The sequence below is a fragment of the Lampetra fluviatilis genome, chromosome 4, assembly GCF_964198595.1.
Source record: "Lampetra fluviatilis chromosome 4, kcLamFluv1.1, whole genome shotgun sequence".
Taxonomy (NCBI): domain Eukaryota; kingdom Metazoa; phylum Chordata; class Hyperoartia; order Petromyzontiformes; family Petromyzontidae; genus Lampetra; species Lampetra fluviatilis.
In genome coordinates, this window is record NC_136278.1 from 20,182,088 (window position 1) to 20,202,400 (window position 20,313).

Consider the following 20,313-nt stretch of genomic DNA (forward strand, 5'->3'; position numbering starts at 1 on the left):
TCAGAGAGCTGTAAGGGGAAATGAGCAAACCTACAGCACTTTGAACTTTGAATTCAGCTGAAGCTGCTTTTATAACAGGAGCCATGGGTTGAGAAGCGTCATTCCAGGCAGCCCCGTCACAATGCGACGAGTGCCCTTGCTCTCATGCAGTACACGCAGCCTCTTTCTCCCAACCGCGGTGCGCCTGTACCGCCGTGTCATCCTACACGTTAAATTCGGCCCCACGCTGGCACTGCTGTCTGATCCGATGTCTTCCACCAGCGCGAACGTTTATCGCGCTCGGCTCGCTCAGCTCGTGGCGCCTCGGGGGCCTTCCAGTCCGTGGCGCAGAAGAACGCCTCAATGCGGTAACGAGAGCGACCGTGGTACCCGTCGACTGGGGGAGGCTTGTAGAACAGAAAATGAAATAAAAAAATCAAGACCCGCGAACCCCCCCCCCGTCCTCCCAAAAAAAACTTCAAAGGTTCGTCGGGGATCATAAAATAAAGCTGGAAGCAAACGCGGCACCTGGGATTGGAAGCCCATCTGCTTCGCGAGAACCTCTTGCTTATTAAGTGAGAAAACATCCTAATTACACGCGGAGAAATGAGCCAAGTGGAGCCTCTGTAGTTTTCATGGAGGGGCGAAGGGAGGGGGGGAGCGACGGGTGGTGGTGGGAAGAGCACTGCGCCTTCTGCTGTTAATTGGCACTTCTCCTGCACGGAGGGATCACGGCCGCGCGCTCATGAACCATCGGCACCACGCCCCGGGCTCCGACCTCAATCGCAGGCGTCACGATGCCCGGCAGCTCGGATGCTCAGGGCCTGATTGATGCGTGCACACTCGGTTTTTGAACGCGTCCTCCAAATCCGTGTGGAGTGTTCGTTGACACGGGCGAGCACTGTGCACGGTGCCGTTCTGCGCTGATCCGAGCAGCAGCAACGGATCATGAATTTGGCTCGGGGCAAAAGGGCGGACGACTTCCGACAATAGATGCGTGGAGTGGGGCTCTGAAGATAGGCACAAGAATAGGGCGGGGTGGGGTCTGCACAGCGACCTCATCCCTCGTGCAAGGGACCACATCCCCAAATTTAGATTAAGTTAATGTTTTGTGCTTTGGTGAAATACTGCGTTGGCAGCGGTGCAAGAGCACATTCGTCAATAACACAACCCTGAAATGAAAAAAATCGTAAGAATAGCTGACGTTTCGAGAAAGCACCCTTCTTCACAGTAGAGCAATATAGTCCAGAGCGTGGTTAATAGTTGGATACTATGCTGTACACCTTGGGGCCCTAATAGAAATGTAATTATATTTTGTATTTATATCCCTGCGGTGTATAGTGGAGTCTCCAATTACTATTCACCAATCCCTCCGGCCTCTCCATCTCTTTGCTATGCGGGAGGGCCAAATTGAGATCCACTGTCCTCACCTGATGCGGCGATGCCCCATCTCTGCCCTAAATTTACCGTAACCCTGCCGGGATCCCGTGTACTCTGACCCGTTCCGCTGCGCAGTGGAATTCAGTCTCAGCCAATGGAGGGAACTCCCCCACCCGCTCCCCCCCCCCCGATCGATAACAGAGTGTGGAATGGGGCCGAGTTTCCACAAAAATGGCTGTAATTCCACCACGTTTTGGCAGAATCACAACTAAAAACGACATCGATTGGGCCATTAGTGCTTGTGGAAGGCATCCCTTCAAGCATCCAGATTCACTGCCATGTCTCTAGAAACAATGCTGATATAACTGTGAGGCACAAAGTCAAAGGTCAGAAGTCAAAGCATGGTCCTGCTCAAACGAGCACGCAGCAGTGCTCATCCCCATGTAATGTACGGGGCCAGAGGTGGAAATTCCATATTCCCAGGTACTGGGCTACGTACAAAAGGGAAATTGGATAGGCACCAGGGTCGTGCAAACCACGTTACGCCTTTGGGCAAAAGCCTGAGCATTATATTAAAGTTAATTGTTCACCCTGTAATGGATGGACTCGTCCTTATATTAGGAGTGTGGAATTTACACCACTTGGCTTAGGTGCTACCGATTTTAACATAAAACAATTTGCACCCCACACATTTGAACTCGTTGACTCAAGCCTAAGCACAGCACACATCTACGAACATAAGAACACAACGAGCGAGTCACCGAGAAGACAGAATGCTAAATGGCAAACTTGAGAGGCCACATGATAGAAGAGGCGGCTCAATGAATTAATCATATGCCAAAGAAATAAAGAATAATAAATAACAAACCCCTTCATATGCATTGACTGGGAAACCGGGAGGATCCGTGCATGCAGTGTTTTGTGCTAGATCTCATCGTCTGGCTCCGCTGTCAATGCAAGTTATTCATATATTGCTCTCCCTTTATGCGTAGCAACACATAGGGAAATGCAAAAAAGTCTTCCGCAATGCACGAGAATGTGAGATACCGCGTTGGGGTCATCATGACCAATGCCATTCACGCCACCAAATTCAAGTTTCAAGTTGATTTTGTTAAGCCAAATGGTTCAGTACTCAAGAGACCAAAAGCCGAGTCTCATTTGCAACAGTGAACCGGGTCACCAACGTGGAAAAAGAAAAGCAAGTACAAATCTGAGCAAGAACAAAAAATTCATTTGGTGGGTGGTCGGATTGACGCCATCAACTCACCACACGGATTTGAACCCACAACCTCAGTGGTGCTGACGAATTGCTTTGACACAGCCACGATGAGCCCCCTGAGTCATCTGGCCACCTTAAATTGAGCATTGCATTAAAGTGCCCTGGTCATGCCTTATTACTGAGAAGGCCCCAAACCAGACCAACCATGAGAAATAAAATGGTGGGCCCAGGATGGCAGCACCTTTTCTGCGCATAAAACACAAAAATCCTCAAGGCTGACAAATTGAGCCATATATATACTTTCAATTTATTGCTTAATTAAAAATCGCATGCCATTAATATTCCCCATTAGCCCTGTTAAGTAGATTGATGACGACATTAAGTCACACAACATTATCGCTCAGGGCTCCTATCCGCATTGAGACCTTCAGGTGACCTCCTCCGCTCGTACAGTGCACCCATATCAGCTGATTTCCATTACCGAGTCTCGCCACTGCGGCGCCCCTAAGCGACCGCAGTGGCGAGATGTTATCTACCTTGCCTGGTATACAGAAGGTCGTTGGTTTCGATCCCAACCCTGACGTGTGTGTATATTTGGAGTTTGCATGTTCTCTCTCCCAATGATTGCATGGATTTTTTTTCTGGGTCCTCCGTTTTTTCACCCCACGTTTAAAATCAACGTGCGTTTAGAGTATTTTGCTATACATTTCCACATGATGAGCCACTTCGTTGAACTATCATTTGTGGCTTCTGAATAAGAACTATAAAGCTCAGGGGGCCTTGCCTGGTAAAATAAAAAAAATATATATGGTTTTGTTTATTGTGGCAGAAGGGTAGACGAGGCAGGAGAAACGTCTTTATCACTATACGTGTCAGAAACGTGGCCTTCAATAAGTCTACTGGAAGAGAAAATGCTCTGGCCTTGGTGCATACAGATGACACGAGGAATTTAATTGAAGGATAGGGTAAGCAAGTTAGAATTTCCGAATAATAATATGACAGGAATGGATCGTTCATCTAATCGTGTAGGAGAAGTTGCATTTTGTTGGGCCATGTGTGCAGGATGTCGGATACTGGCATGAGAGTGGCATCCAGGAGTTGGCAAAGAACCAAAGCTAGATATAGATGGTGATGGTGGTGATGAGATTTTAGAAAGTGATTTTGGAGGTCGTGTGGCGATGGAGGATTCTGGCAAGAAGAAGTGAGGTGTGAATTTGGTGTCAAGGCACTCACTGGCTGCGGTGATCTATTTACTTGAACTGTAACAGAAAGAGAGACAACAGCACAGAAAGACAGAATAAACACTGCCACAATACCAATATTGAACAAAGCTCTTCATTCACTAGCGCATCATTATCACATCCTTTACGAGTTCACAGCCTGGCAAGTAACATTTTTAAAAACGAATGCCAGGGTGATAAAAAAAAATGGTGGCAATTTTATACAACTTAAAGCACATCATTGAAGCTATGGTAAAAATAGACTTTCCAAAAATAATTTGAGGCTGAAATGCCTAATTATCCAATTTGTTTCCCGCAGCAGAGAAGATGAATGTGGAGCGCATTAGTTTAAAATTAGGGCAGTCCATCTCCACGCGCTTAGGCCACGAGGAGACGTTGTCCCGAGAAGTTACTGAAAGTCCTCACGCGTGCCAAAGTCATAGAATGTCTCCCTCGTCCATCAACAGCTGAGCAGTGCTGATCTCCACGCCCGGCACTGGGTCAGTGGCGTAAATTCCACATTCTACGGACGGACACGACAGTCAGTGCACGCGACACCCCCTTTTGGCTCTCACAAAGAGGTGCTCACTTATCCATCATCATCGTCATCATCAGCACCAGCAACCATGTTCAATCCGCTGCTGGATGAAGGCCTCCTCACAGCATGCGAGTCATGGGAGGGGGGGGGTTGCTTAACCAAACCATGCTGGTTGGCGCGAGTTGGTGAAGATGGGGAGCATAACTTTTGGAGCAGAGTACAGTCCAACAATTGATTGTACTGAACTGGCCTCTCCTGACAACTGTGGGGGCCGTTGGCCCCCGGGGTCTCTCCCTCACGCATCCCCTATTCTGGTTGCGTTGCCACACCGCCCTATTACCCGCTAGGGTTTCGCCGGCATTCGAACGCGACGCCCCTACTCATACAGCCTCGCGCCGCGCTCCCTCGCTGCGAGCGTACGTACGCACAGCATCATCAATCAAACGCCATACTCCCCCTCACGCAGCTTCGCGCAGCACTCACTCGCTACGAGGATACTTATACACAGTGCCGCGCACTCCAAACGCAGCCCATTCCCTCGGGCCGATCTCGCCGTTGCTCCCACGTGGCGAGCCACTGTATACACAGCACCACACGGTACTCGTCTCAACACTGAATACTCACGTTATGATCGCGAATCTGTATCATACACGTAGTGAACGTACGCACACGCACACACACGCAGCTCCGTGCACTCCAAACGCGACACCCTCTCTTGCGCCGCTCTGCACAGCGCTCCCACGTGGCGAGCCGCTGTATACACAGCACCACACGCGTTCACACTTCTCAGCTAGATCACACGAGGCCACGATCAGCTATTAATGATTTATTCTCGGCGACTGCGCTTTACTGTTAAATCAGTATGAATCGACGAGGCTGGCCTATTCTGCTACCCCTGGACCTATTCCCTATTTATCGGCTTATGATACTATTTCACCTTCTTACTCACGGTTCGAAGTACTCGGCGTTCCGTGGGCTTTCCTTGCTGCTCGTCTCGACACGTCACACGGACGTCCGGAGGGCAGAGCTGGGAGCCGTCTTGGACGCTGGCCTCTTGGAGTGCGAGATCCCTCTACCTTTCTACGATCGCTTTTATCCTATCTCCCCGACCCAGGCCCCGCCTCCCGAGCCCTTACTTGCCCCTCTGGCGCTTATTCTAATTCCTCCCATACTCATGCATGCCTTGGGAATTTATGCATGTACCGCTGCATACCGCTGATTATTCGTAATTTCAGCTTTATCCTTTAACTTCCCTAATAATGGTGCCTGCGCGCTCGAGCCCATTTTGTCATGCTAAATTATGCCATGCAGTCCCTCCTCTGCCTGTCTCGTCGATACGTGGGGGGTGTGTGTGGGGGATGCGTTTCAACCGCGGTGGCCGAATGCCCCTCGCCGCGACCCTGCAATCGTAATGCCGGTCATAGCGCCGCAGTGCGAAGTAGCATAGGGGGAGGTCGTCCAATTCCCTGGTCGCCGGAAACCGTGAAGGTTAATCCCGATAAGGGCTTCTCGGATTTAAACCGGTCGGTCAGGTGACTTCCCCTCGGAGCTCTATGGGGGGGGGGGGGAGATGCGTGCGGGTGTGTTTATGTGAGGTGAGGTGAGGGGGACGCGGGGGTCGGCTCCGTCACTTGGTGGTGGTGAGGTCGGGGTGGGGCACCCGCTGAATGGCTTTGTGGCGGCGGCATCACACAACATAGACGCCCCCCCCCCCCCCTTCAGCAAACCACCCCACCTGTGAGGCACGGTGGTCGCCCATCCGAGCACCGTCCAGGCTCAACCCGTTTTAGCTGATGAGACCGGGCGCATTGAGAGTTGATTTTTGTCGCAGCCAGTGGCAATCCCCAGCGTGCTACATTTTCACGATGGCGTCCATCGTTGCAGAAGTGCCGAGGCGGTTTCATGGCCAAGCTTGCGCGGCGAGAGCTGCCACGGCACCACCGGGAGACCACGCGAAGCTTCGTCAACTCGGCTCTAAACTGAAACGTAAGACGTGCATTTGTAGTGACATAAGAAGGGAGGGGCTGCTGGGGGCTCTGGGTTCCCAGGTGGGTCCAGACGCTTAAGCCTCTGGGCGCCAGGCGTTGAGTTCCCAGGGGGTCCAGACGCTTAATCCCCTTGGCGCCGCCAAAGGGGGGGGGCTGTGTGTGCTCTGTGGGATATCTGGGGGCGCACACGGCCCCACCCCTCGTTGTACCAGGCATAAAAGGAGAGCTCCCTGGACGATCGGGGCCCAGTTGTAACTCAAGACCCAAGACCCACGACCAGCCATCTGAAGACCCGGGGATGCTGTGAGAGCCAGCGCTGGGACTCTGGAACTCCCGACTCTACGACCTTGTGAGGGCGAGTTCCGGAGCGTAGCCAGAGTAGAGTATCTAGGCTGTGTAGCTAGGCTGTGTACCTAGGCTGTAACAGAGTATCAGGACTGTTGGACTGTTGGAGTGTTGTATTGTAATAAAGAAGTTACCTCTACAAGTGTCTCCGGAACCTGTTACATTTGGCGTCAGAAGTGGCAATGGAGACAAGAAGTAAGCCACGTACCTTCAGTCCTGACGGCGATGTTGAGGAGCAAGCGGCGACGGGGCAGCCAACTCGGGCCGACAGCGACGCTGCACCGCTGGCTCAGCAGTCGTCCACCATACCTGCCGATCCTCCTCCAGCGTCGGGAGCAGCAATGGAGGAAACGCTGCTTCGCCTCACCGAGCTGCTCCACGCCACCGTCTCCATCCTGGACGACATGCGTCGCTCACAGGCGGAGACAGCAGGGAGAGAGGAGGCGCAGCGGCCGCACCATCCCGCCGGCTCCCACACAAAGATGGCGGCCGTTCCCGCCGCAAATACATCCGGGTGTGTCGTCACTTCTGCGGGGGGAGCAGTGGCCGCTGGGAGCGACGTCACTTCCGGGCCCAGCGTGGGCCAACCCGATGACGCCGCGTCATCAGCGCTGCGTCCCTCACCGCCGGGTGACAGCTGGTTGCAACCAAGCAACGCCGCGTCATCAGCGCTGCGTCCCTCACCGCCGAGTGACAGCGCTGCGAACGCGAAGCCAGCTTCTGCCGGGTTGCCAGGCAACGAAAGCTTGGCTCACGTCCACCAACGCCTGCCGGCACTCAAGGCATTTTCTTCAGAGGAGGGTGAGTGGGCAGCGTTCGAACGCCGGTTCGTCTCTCTTATAGAGACGTCCGGCTGGTCGGAGTATGAAGCGCTCCAAGGCCTCCCGGCCATGCTCGACGACGACTCCCTCGCAGCACTCCTTACTGTGCCACGCGCAAAACGTGCCACGCTCACGGATGCCCTTCATCAGATGCGGCTGATTTATGGACCCCCATCCGAAGCACGTCACCGCTTCGATGCGAGGAGGAAGAAGGCCTCCGAGTCGGCGATGGGGTACCGCAGCGCGCTGCTGGCCATGGCAAAGGTTGCCTACCCTCGCATGGATGAAGACGCTGTGGAGTCACTCGTGCTGCAGAAGCTCATGAGCTTGGCCCGCCAGCTTCGAGTTGCCATGCCGACAGCCGACGACGACGACTTCACGTCGCTACGTGCTGCCAGGTGCATCCAAGCACACCTACATTGCGATGAGGACACGACCATCGCCGCCTGCGCAGGCCCACCTGATGCACAAGCCTATGACGTGCATTCGGGGCCTCATCAGGCCTTCGCAGCAACAGAAAATCGCGGATCGTCCAACTGGCGATCCCAGCGAGATCACCACCAGCGGGACCGGCCAACCTCGCGCCAGGACGGAGCGTCCATCGTCTGCCACAACTGTGGCCTTCGGGGCCATGTGGCGTCCGGCTACCGGGTCCCCCGACGCCGGACTTCAGGACCTCCGGCGCCTCGGCCACCACCGTATCCTCGGCATACCCAGGCGAGTCACGACACCTCGCACTCTCGGCCCCCACTTACAACAAGCACGCACCCTCACACCACACAGGGGGGTCATGCTTCGGAGGAGGGGGATTCGGGCCCATCATTGAACAACCGGGCGCTCGGACCGGGTCAATGGTCCGAGTTGGCCCATAGGGTCGTTGCCGCTGCGGCAGGGTCCTCTGCCGTAGTGGGTTCCATCGAGGGCGTTGATGTTCGTATGTTGATCGATACGGGTGCGTCGGCGACCATCATTTCAGACATAATTTATAACATTTTGCCCGATATATGCCGTCCCTTGCAGCCAGTTGATGTGCCATGCTATGCCGCAAATGGGGGTTCGTTGGGCATCACCGGACGGATCAATGCTCATATCCGCATTGCTGACGTCCAATTAGTTGGGCCCATTTTGGTCTCATCAACCCTCGCCGTTCCGTGCCTCCTCGGAACAGATTTCTTGGGGAAGATGCCCATTAAAATTCTCATTAACAAAGGGTGTATTGAGCTCCCCTCCGGCCGACGCATGGCCTTCCTACCCACACCCACTCGGTTGCACTCCGCATCTACGACGGTGCAGGCGTTGGCGGCGTGCACAATTCACATTCCTCCTGGCTCTCAGATGTTAGTTCCCCTCCGGTTTCGTAAACCCCTTGATTACGACGCGTTCATGGGGGGTGCTGTGATCGGGCCTTCGCGTTCAGCTGAGCGGGTGTCGGACCTCGTGTGTGCACAAACGCTCGTGCGAAGCGACCACGACCCCTTTATCCAGGTCCTTAACGCGGGATTGGAAACGGCCGTTATCTGTCAGGGAATGGTGCTTGCTCACGCGACGCCAGCCCCGCCAGAAGATGTGATCGTGGGTCACGTAGGGGGCGAGTTCTCTTCCGTTGCCAAGCCAGGTCCTGACACAGGATGGCTCGACGCGCTTTGCTCCACTTCTGCCGATTTGTCACCATTACAGCATGCTAAATTACGCACGCTGCTGAGCGATTTCGCCGACGTTTTCAGTCAAAGCAAATTCGACATTGGCTGCACTAAATTGCTAAGCCACCACATCGACACGGGTGATGCCGCTCCAATTCGTCAAAACCCATTCCGGTTGAGCCCGGCCGAAAAGGAACATGTACGGGTGGCCGTCAACGATATGTTGGCGGCCGATGTCATTGCGCCATCAAATAGCCCATGGGGGGCGCCGATCGTTCTTGTTAAGAAGCACGACGGGAGCCTCCGCTTTTGTGTTGACTTCAGGAAACTTAATAAGATTTCTGTGGCCGACGCCTACCCGCTTCCCAGGATGGACGAGTCGCTCGATGCCTTAGCAGGTGCGCATTACTTCTCCACCTTGGATCTCCTCTCGGGGTTTTGGCAGCTACCCCTTGATGACGCATCCAAACCAAAGACGGCCTTTCGCACGCCGCAGGGACTGTTCCAATTCAACAGACTTCCCATGGGTCTTCACTCGGCCCCGGCGACGTTCCAGCGCCTGATGGAGCTGGTCCTCGCTGGGCTCCAGTGGGATTCTTGCCTAATCTACCTCGACGATGTAATCGTGTTCAGCAAAACTTTTGATGAACACCTCACGCGATTGAAGGCAGTTTTCCTTAAAATGCGAGCGGCTAACCTCAAATTCAAACCGCAAAAATGCCACCTCATGAGGGATTCGGTTCGTTATTTGGGCCATATTGTCAGCCGCTCGGGAAATTGCCACGGACCCCGAAAAGACAAATTGCGTGCGCTCATGGCCAACTCCTACCTCTGTTGGGGAGGTGCGGAGTTTTATCGGCTTCGCCTCATATTATCGACGATTTGTTGCGGGATTCGCATCTATTGCGAAGCCCCTCCACGCATTAACGGCCAAAGGGGTCAAATTCCGATGGGGAGAGTTAGAACAGGCATCGTTCAATGCCGTCCGAAAAGCACTGGTCGATGCTCTTACCCTGTCTTATCCAGATTTTACCACTCCGTTCATTCTGGATACAGACGCCAGCAACACCGGAATTGGAGGGGTGCTGTCGCAAATTGTCAATGGAGTGGAGCGCGTCGTCGCCTATGGCAGCAGGGTGCTGTCGCCCGCGGAGCAACGTTACTGCGTGACGCGCCGCGAATTGCTTGCTATCGTTTTTTTCATAAAGCAGTACAGGCCATACGTGTATGGCAGGCATTTCACAGTACGCTCCGACCACGCGGCGCTACAATACGCCTTGCGAGTGGACCAACCATCTGGACAGCTCTCGCGTTGGCTCGAGATCCTCCAGGACTTTGCGTTCACTGTCATTTACCGCAAGGGGATTCAACACGGGAACGCCGACGGGTTGTCGCGACTGCCGAACAATGGGCGCTGTGCTTGTTTTTTGGGTGCGGGGCGTTGTAGGCAGCCTGACGGGGTACCGCCCCCATCCCTTGCGGCCGCGGCCGGGGATGGGGTCGGGGACCACGGGGCTCCCTCCACGCAAGTTCCGCAGGACGCATTGCTGGGCCTCGGGTTGGACGACTGGGGACGTCTTCAGATGGAAGACGTCTCCCTCCTCAAATTGAGACGCCGCGCTAGGGATGCCGAGGGTCACAGGGGGCAGGGGGGCCCCGTATTATATGTCATCCGGGAAGGCGTCCTCATGCATTGGGATGGGGGGTCCCAATCCCACACATTGGTGGTGCCCACCTCCCTGCGGGGGCGACTTGTGTGGGAAACCCACAGTCGCCTCTTGCACTTGGGTGTTCAGAAAACACTAGCTAAAATCCAATTGGAATTTTTCTGGCCGGGCATGGCAAACGATGTGGCTGACCTTGTGCAAGGTTGCACAGAATGTGCACGGCGGAAACCACCTGCTAGGCCGTCCTGCCCGCCGCTCCAATCCATTAAAGTTTCCCGGGTCAATGAGATCGTCGCATTGGATATTTTGGGTCCGTTTCCCGCTACTCCTCGGGGTAATAAGTACCTTTTGGTTGGGGTCGAATATTTTACCCGATGGGCCATGGCCTGGCCACTCCCCAACCAGTCTGCAGCAGCCATTACAGAGGCCTTTTTCCAGGGCTACGTCCTGGACAAGGGTGCTCCCGAACGCCTGCTGACCGACCAAGGGAAAAATTTCTCTTCCACCCTGTTGCGGGATGTGTGCAACCTGCTAGGGTCACACAAAATTCGCACCTCGCCATATCACCCCCAGACTGACGGTATGGTCGAGCGATTACATAGGACACTTACCTCCATGCTAAGCCACCAGGTGTCTGAGTCACAGACTGATTGGGATCTCCACATACCTGGTGTCTTGGCCGCCTATAGAATGGCGCCCCATGCTGCCACGGGGTACTCGCCATTCTATCTTATGTATGGTAGGGAGGTTTGCCCCCCAATCGACGTACAATTGCACATTAAACAGCCCGCACCTAAGGCTAAGATTGCCGACCACATCCGTGCTAATGTGCGTCGTCTCGTAGATGCCCGGGAGGCTGCTCAAAATAACTCAGAAGCCCGTCAGCTTGCCAACGAGCGGTTGCGGAATCTCCGCACATCCCGCCACGTTTGGGTAGAAGGGGACCGCGCCTGGCTCCACTGCCCGCAGGTACCATTGGCTACTTCCTCAAAACTGCTTAAGCCTTGGAGAGGGCCGGTTGTTATTATTCGCGTTCTCCGCCCGCAGTGTGTCAGGATCCAGCATGGCAAGCGACGTTGGTTCGTGCACCCGTCACGTCTAAAACCTTACATTCAACCCTACACACCTCCTTCACATCTCCGGGGCCGAGAGCGCGACATGTCTAACGAGTCGCGCCGCGATGATGCTGCTTCTAACTCTCGGGCAGGTCCCGCTGCCCCGCCCTCAGGTGCCTTGGGAATGAAATCCGCCACGGCCGACCCAGCGGGAACAAGCTTGCCCGCGGGATCAGCGACCCAGGACACAAGCGCAACAGCGGGTCGTCGGTCCCCTCCTGCCTCCGTCGCGACCGATGGACCTGCCACTCGGACTCGCTCAAAACTCAAACGATTTTCATGACCCCCGCCCACGAACTCTCGTCCCAACGCGACGCCACTCACCTTTCCATCATGCATAGTGGGCGATTGGGGCGTGCGTTCATCCTGCATATATGTGTTTATACAGTGTTGTTCTGCATCGGTGACCACAGGAGGGGGAGAGGCGCTTTCTTCTTATTTTTTTTCTTGATTTGTCACACACTCATTCTGATGGTTAACAAATAATTTCTTGTACAATTGTATTTTTTTTTGACAGCCGGGTCGGCTGGAGGCTACGTAGAGGGGGGTAATGTAGTGACATAAGAAGGGAGGGGCTGCTGGGGGCTCTGGGTTCCCAGGGGGTCCAAACGCTTAATCCCCTTGGCGCCGCCAAAGGGGGGGGCTGTGTGTGCTCTGTGGGATATCTGGGGGCGCACACGGCCCCACCCCTCGTTGTACCAGGCATAAAAGGAGAGCTCCCTGGACGATCGGGGCCCAGTTGTAACTCAAGACCCAAGACCCACGACCAGCCATCTGAAGACCCGGGGATGCTGTGAGAGCCAGCGCTGGGACTCTGGAACTCCCGACTCTACGACCTTGTGAGGGCGAGTTCCGGAGCGTAGCCAGAGTAGAGTATCTAGGCTGTGTAGCTAGGCTGTGTACCTAGGCTGTAACAGAGTATCAGGACTGTTGGACTGTTGGAGTGTTGTATTGTAATAAAGAAGTTACCTCTACAAGTGTCTCCGGAACCTGTTACACATTTATAAAGATATAATATCCTATCCAAAAGGTTCACACGCTTGTTTACCCAGCAATTTAATGACTGCTTTAATCATACCTTTCACGTTGAGATCCGTACCCAGGAGAGCTCTGTCGAGTCTATACATATTGCATCTTTTCCCCCATTTAGGGACGTTTTTTGCCAAAATTATGCATGTGGGATGGGGCCTAACGTTAGAGAACCCACGCGTTCAATGGAATCGCACTCATTAATCCCCACAATTCAGTTAAGCAACCTACGTCCTGTCATACCTGCTAAATGTACCGAATTGTTCAATAGGCCCTCATCCACACCGACTCAACTCACATCTCGGTACCCTGCGCGACACGTGCACATCAACACCCGGGGAAACGAATGTGGCTGTCTGAACGTACGTGGTGTTTGCCTCTTTGCCTTTAATAGGTGCTCGCAGAGTGCACTTAAGTATTTTGAATGTGTGTCGTGACGTAGCCAACGCGGTGACGTGTAGCAGAGTATTTAAACGGCTCGATTACTGCAACTAAATATTCTACAGGATGTCTGGCAAAAAAAACATTACCAAGCTACAGCATGTACAACATTCAAAAGAAATACAAATAAAACTAAACCATCCCCATCCTATCAGGCAAAGCCCACTAAGGTATTAACTTATTTCTCAGAAGCGATCTGGCCACAAATGATAGCTCAACAAAGAGGTTCATAATTTGGACATTTATCGCAGCAAATTAATCTAAATAATCTCAATGCATGTTTATAAATTGACCTGTACCAGTGGTGCAAATTCCACATACAACTAAACTAAACCTAACAATTTTATCAAATAATGCCTACTGAGCTAGAAAGCTCTATTTCAGAAGCGACCTGGCAACAAATGATAGCTCAACGAAGTGGCTTATCACGTGGGAATTTATAGGAGCCAAATACTCTAAATGCACGTTGATTGTAAATTTGGAGGGAAAAACCGGAGGACCCGAAGAAAAATCCATGAAAACTCCAGATATACAGACGTCGGGGTCGGGATTGAACCCACGAACTCCTGTATACCAGGCAAGGTAGTTGACATCTCGCCACCGCAGTGTTTTCATCGTGAAGGGCAGTTCCAGACATCAGGCAACCTCACAGTCAAATTTTCAAAATCACCCAAATACAATATATTAGGGGTGTTACTTTGGAGGTAATCGTCTACAGCTACAGGAAATGTGCCTTATCGGGAATAAATCCACGCTTTGACAAACACGACAATATGGATGCACCATCAACCATCCCAGCAGGGCGGATGAGTCAGTTCACGGTGTGTCTGTACAATAACATGAGGATATTATTGGCGTCTAAATGCGACTGCAGCTGGCCTTTTTCTCTTGTCAATAAAGACGGAGAAATAATTTCTGTAATAGAGGTATTTTTGGGTTAAATCGCGTAAATATATAAATGTGTCGTAAAACCCGCCACCACCCAACACAGCCGTTTAGTCAGGGTTTTCAAGGTATCAAAACACACCAATTTGTTACTAATTCAGCACACCGGTGTGTTTGAGAGTAAACCCACAGCATTTACAATTTGAGCACATGGTCGCGAAAGCCTACGTGTCAAAATTAATTCCGGCCGAAAATCAGTCCTCGTGAGTTGACGTCGCAGTGCCCTCAGTGGTCAAGTACAATTTACAAGCTTCGCACAGCTGCATGTACTGAGTGTCGATACAAGTAGAGTTGAAGGTGCTCAGGCACCTTTCTGCCTCTGTCACAATTTTGCCCTGGCGGCAAGCGAACGTGTAGGCGGACACTTTACATTCCCCCCCTCCCCTGTTCCCAGGGCACAGCGTTCGGCGAGACACAGCCTGCCGCAGACCAGGCTGCCTCCACTTTCCTTTCGGTTAAGGTTCGACAAGGCGATGACGCTGTCGAGAAACGGCTTGAAGCCACGTAGCGTCTACAAGCATAGTCTCTCTGCATTATTAAACCGTGCACGGACACAGCCGAGGCGGTGATTCCTCACAAGCGGCGCTGTGTGATACAATAAAAGCGGACGCCCCACGACATCACCGATTAGCTGCGTACGGTGCAAACGAAATTCAACGTACATACATTTCAACGTACATAATGTGCGACACCGCCAATGCTCATTTGAGTCGGAGATGACTGAATATCAGAATTGGAATCTTTATTAAGGCTGGAGGGATCCGACGAGCTATGAAGTTATTTTTCCCAGATGCCCAGTAGGTTTCAGGCATTATTAAGAATAGTAACAATGCACTCATTGGTTCTTTCGGTAAAGTCACGTATGTAGAAATAACATAAAATTAAAATAGATCACGACGTTTCGAATGCAACACAAGCGCTCATCCTCAGGTAAAAATGGCATAAACCACACAGCGAGGAAACACATAGAGGGACATCACTCAGAGCACACAGAGAACGGCAAACTGCACGGAGGCAAATACAGCAAGAAGATGGGAGATGCACGAGGGATATTTCTATTTCTACATACGTGACTTTACCGAAAGAACCAATGAGTATAGTAATTCCTGCAGTCAACAAAGCTTCAATCCTAGAGTGATAATGCAGCCAGTGCCAAGATTAAAGTTCAGAGATCTGCCCATATATGGAAGAAAGGGGCACATCCTTGCCCATATATGGTATCGTGGATCGCCAATCGATTCTTTCCTCCACACCTCCGATTAGCACGGTTGGCTACATATGGCGCGAAATAAGTTCACCATATGTATGTCAACGCAGCGGCAAAATACCAATGACCATGAATCAAACGAGGAATGTCCCCACTTACCCTCAGCATGCCCGATCTCCTCAAATGTCGGATTGTGCGTGGATGGGTGACCATCTCGGATGCTAACGCAGGCGTTATATGCATTTTCCTCGCACCTCCGATTAGCACGGTTGGCTACGTACGGTGCGAAAGACGTTCAACACATATACGTACATGTGTAGTGTAATAGTGCTGGCTGGTGGACACTAGCGGCAACTATGGTGGACAGACAGTACACACGTCGGTGAGGGTGTGCACAGGTGTGTTGCCAGGGCGGAAAAACTAGGGCAAGGGTCACGGAAGACCCCGTCTGGAAGCCCCTGGAACCTGCTAGCGGGTTCAAGAAGGGAGGCGTGGCCAGGGCAGAGCCAGGCCGCACTGGTAGGATAAAAGGAGCCGAGAGTGGGGGGGGCTCGATGCTGCCGGTTCTGGGATTGGATTCGTCTCATCATTGCTGTCGTCTTGTCGACGTCGTCATTGCCTTCTTCGCTCGATATTGTGCTGCCAGATAGTTTTTGGCTGTCTCAGTCAACGCTGTCAGTGTTAAATGGCTAGTGTTGTGTACTGGCTAGGCTAAGCGACTGTGGAGTGTGTGGACGAGACCGTGAATGTTCCTAATAAAATATGGCGCCTCCTACAAACCTCGTCTCCAAATGACTGACACTACACATACACAACAAACAAAGATCACCCATATAGTCTTGAACAGACTGTAGGGGCCAGTGCTGTTAGTGAGCCACCTATGAAGGCTGGAACTGCACACGAGGGTGTGTGTGGCCAGCGCCACGCCCGGCCGCCTTTGTCTCCCGAGTGGTGATGTTTTTACACACCGCACCAGTTACTCATTTGAGGCTGAGTCGATCTAGGGGAGGCCCAGGACCAGGTCATATAATCCTCGCTGGTGTTGGCCATGAGCGGGAATCAAACCCGGGTCGCCGGGTTCGTAGCACAGCGCGCTAACCACTACACTACTGCTCCGCACAATATATACACACACAACAACAACAACAAAAGCCATTCGCCACTAAGTGGAGGTGACATCACCACGACGCTTGTGCCAGGTTATGTGCACTTTGAGGCCACGTGAAGTGTCGAACGCCCACTGGCAGGAGGTCACGGGGCAGACCCAGATGCCACAGGTCGACTGACTGAGATGACTGGCTGATGCACCACCTGTGCCACGGACTGTGCAACTTGCTGTGCTTTAGCCTCCCGGCGCTCCGCTCGTTGTTGTGAGTGTCGCTCATCTGCCCTCAGTTGTTGTTGGAGGGCGACTGCCTCCAACTGCCCAGTGGCGTCCTTCACGAGCCTCCTGCACAGAGGCCGATCTTGACACCGCTGGTGTCAGTCATCGGCAAGTCCACTCAGCTCTACAGCCTCCTGTACCACATCACTCCATCTCTTCTCTAGCCCGTTTAGCCCCCTCAATCCGGCCGAACAAAAGCTGTTTAAGCATGCGGTGGCTGGGCATGCGGGCTACATGACCCAGCCAACACAGCCTTGCCTGCCGGAGGAGCTCACCGATGAGACTTTGTCCAGATCTTTCAAGGATTTGTGAGCTCCTCACACAATCCAACCTGGTTAAACCCAGGATGGATCGTGGGCAGGCCAGCCTAAATGTTTCTAACCGGTGAAGATGTTCCATTAGGGGGGTCCACATTTTGCAAGCATAGAGAAGGGAGGGAATGACTGTGGCCGAGAAGACCTGAAGCTTCGTGCGGAGCGACAGACCAGGTAGCTTCCACACAGCGTTACACAACCGATGAAAAGACAATGCCGCTCGAATGATTCGGAGTGAGACCTCTGCTGTTAATCCGGAGCCGGTAATGAGCACGCTGCTCAGGTACGGGAAACTCTCCACTCTCTCCACAACTGCCCTATCACCAATTGGGAGTTGTGGGGGTCCGATGGGACAAAATACCCAGGCAGGTGCTTAGTTTTGGTGGGGCTGATGGTAAGGCCCCACCGTTTAGTAGCAAGTTCCAGGTTCAGCAGCAGCACCTCCAACGCCTCCTCTGAATGAACAGCAATTACCAGATCATTGGCATACATAACATGGTTGAGCAAGAGGGAGCCATACCTTGACCGCACCCGTACATCGATCAGCCTTCCATTGTATCTCTACCAAATGGAAATTCCTCCGGTACAGCTATTGAAGGCTTAATGAATTACGTGGTCGAACTAGATGTTAAATAATGTGAGAGCCAGAGGACACCCCTGTCGCACCCCTAGGTGTACAGGGAATTGCTCCGACTCCCAGCCACGTAGCTTTACCCGGGCCCACTCACCATCATGAAGGTCCTTAATGATCGTGAGCAGAGGGTCAGGGACTCCAAAAGAATGAAGAACAACCCAGAGCCCAGGCCTACTGATGGTATCATAGGCCTTGACAAGGTCAATAAAGCATAGATGAAGGTCTTGTTGGAATTCCCTACACCTCAGCTGTAGCAGACAGACAGAAAATATGGCATCTGTGCCGGGCCGCCCTTTCCTGAAACCGCATTGGGGCTCCTCAAGCCTCTATTCAGTGTACCTAGCAAGGCGATGTTGAATAATCCTTGCCAGGACCTTTCCCTGCACAGTGAGAAGTGAGATGCCCCTGTAGTTGTTACAGTCTGTGCGGTCCCCCTTCTTAAAGAGGGGGACCACCAGGGCATCCTTCCAATCCTATGGAACCCATCCAGTGGTCCAGACTGTTATTATGATGTCATGTAGGGCAGTCTGTGCACAAACGCCACCCTCCCTCAGCATTTCGCTTGGGAGATCATCTCTGCCCGGTGCCTTTCCTGGTCACCTCAGCCAGCCACTCACAGGGGGTGACTTCTTCTTCCAATATTTGAGGCACCGTAGCCTCAGCAGGGTCATCCCCACTTTGTCCCACGTTGGTTTCCAGGCTGAGGGATTACCCCTCCCCCTGGACCTCACAGAAATGCTCTGAAAATCTGCAAACTTGTTCCTGGTGGTCAGAGACTGGATCGCCATTCTTTTCCCTAATGATGGTAATAGGGGTGGCGCTGCAAGTTGCTTTTATTATGGAATTAAAGAGTGATTTGTGATGGCGGGTCATTGAGGCAGACTCCATCTCCTCAGCAACCCGCGACCACCACCTATCCTTGCAGCGCCTCACAGCTCTCCGAACCTCCGAACGAAGACTGCGGTAAGCCTCCTGATTCTCCGACATGGGATGCTGTAGCCGATGAGAGTGGGCCTGTCGCTTTTTCTCAGCCAGCTTGAACACCTCCTCTGTGGGCCAGGGTCTCTCGGGAGGTCTGGACCGTGTACCCAAAGCAGCTATTGCAGCTGCATGAGCCACAGTCCTAAACCTCGCCCATTTCCCCTCGACATCAAGAGGAGTGGTGGACGATGCCAACCCCAGCCGCAAGCGATGATTAAATTCTCGCTTGCAACGTTTATTAGCTAGCTGAGACCATACCACTGGGTGTACACCCACCACCGGAGTGGAAGAATGGCAGGCGCATTTCACAGATGATGGTCAGTGAACAGATCAGCTCCACGGTAGGTCCTTGTGTTTAGGACATGGGCCCACATCCGCTGTTCTGTCACTATGTAGTGCATCAGATGTTTTTTCTTGGACCCGGCATGCATCCGTGATGTTGTGTGGATGCGCCGATGCTGGGACAGCGTGTTGGTAATTACAAGCCCATGGGCTGCACAAAAATCTAGCAGCCTCCTGCCGTTGTTATTGAGCTGATCTGGCCCATGCCTTCTAATCATTCCAGACCAGGTGCCAGCATCATGACCAACTCGGGCATTGAAGTCACCCAACAAGATGACTCTATCCAGAGGGGCCACTTCAGCTAGCACCTGTGACGGGAGGTCATAGAAGGCATCTGACTCATCGGCCTTGCCTGCATCCCTCCATGGATGTTTGTCTTTGGTGGGGGCATAAGTAACCATGACCACCACTCCTCACCTTTGATTGATGGGAAGGTGAGCCCCAAGTAGCCTGGTGCTTACAGCTTCCCACACCTCACCACCATGCTCCCACGCCCCCTTCATTATTTTGTTCAGAAGAAGAGCCACTCCCTGTTGTTTGGCAGTCTCCTGCCCAGAGAAGAGGACTGTCCACCCCTCATGGTGGCAGGAGCCAGAGCCGGTCCACCGGACCTCCAGAATACCACAGAGATCCAGGCGGTACTGGTCCAGCTCCCGACAGAGGAGTGGCAGCCTCCCCTCCGCAGCGAGCTTTCGAACATTCCACGTGGCCACACGTTGTGGTTTTTGTGGTTTCTGGAGAAACCCCAAGGGTTAGGATTCAGTCTCCTGGCTCCGCCAAATGGGATTTAGCCAGAAGACGTCATAGACGCCTGTCTCCCCGAGGCCTCCGGCACAAGCTTATTATTAAAACATTTCATTTGTGGTTTAGTGGTAATTATAGGATGGTGAAGAGGTTGCCAGCCCCTCGCACCCGTCCAGAGCCCCCTTTGGCCGCTGTGGTGGTTTACAAACGCCATGAGGGGAAAGGACAATTTAAATTGGCCCTCCCCCCACGACACTGCCTACCACAGTGTTGCCGTCCAGCATCACGAGGAGGTAGGGGGTTGTTTTTTTCCAGACTATACACACATACATACATGGTGAGCAGCAGAAATGCAGCAAATTCCACCTCCACTTAACCCG

General features: G+C 52.9%; 1 protein-coding gene and 1 long non-coding RNA gene across 2 annotated transcripts in view; one reads left to right on the top strand and one right to left on the bottom strand.

Annotated features, from left to right (window-relative positions):
- Positions 1–20,313, bottom strand: part of LOC144931322 (uncharacterized) — a 73,087-nt gene that overhangs the window by 15,200 nt on the left and 37,574 nt on the right. The gene's annotated exons all lie outside the window — the stretch shown is intronic.
- On the top strand, positions 7,475–12,228 carry LOC144931321 (uncharacterized). The gene is made up of 2 exons (XM_078855123.1): positions 7,475–8,207; positions 12,005–12,228. The coding sequence occupies exons 1-2, from the start codon at positions 7,560–7,562 to the stop codon at positions 12,038–12,040; spliced, it is 684 nt and encodes a 227-aa protein (XP_078711249.1). The 5' UTR covers positions 7,475–7,559; the 3' UTR covers positions 12,041–12,228.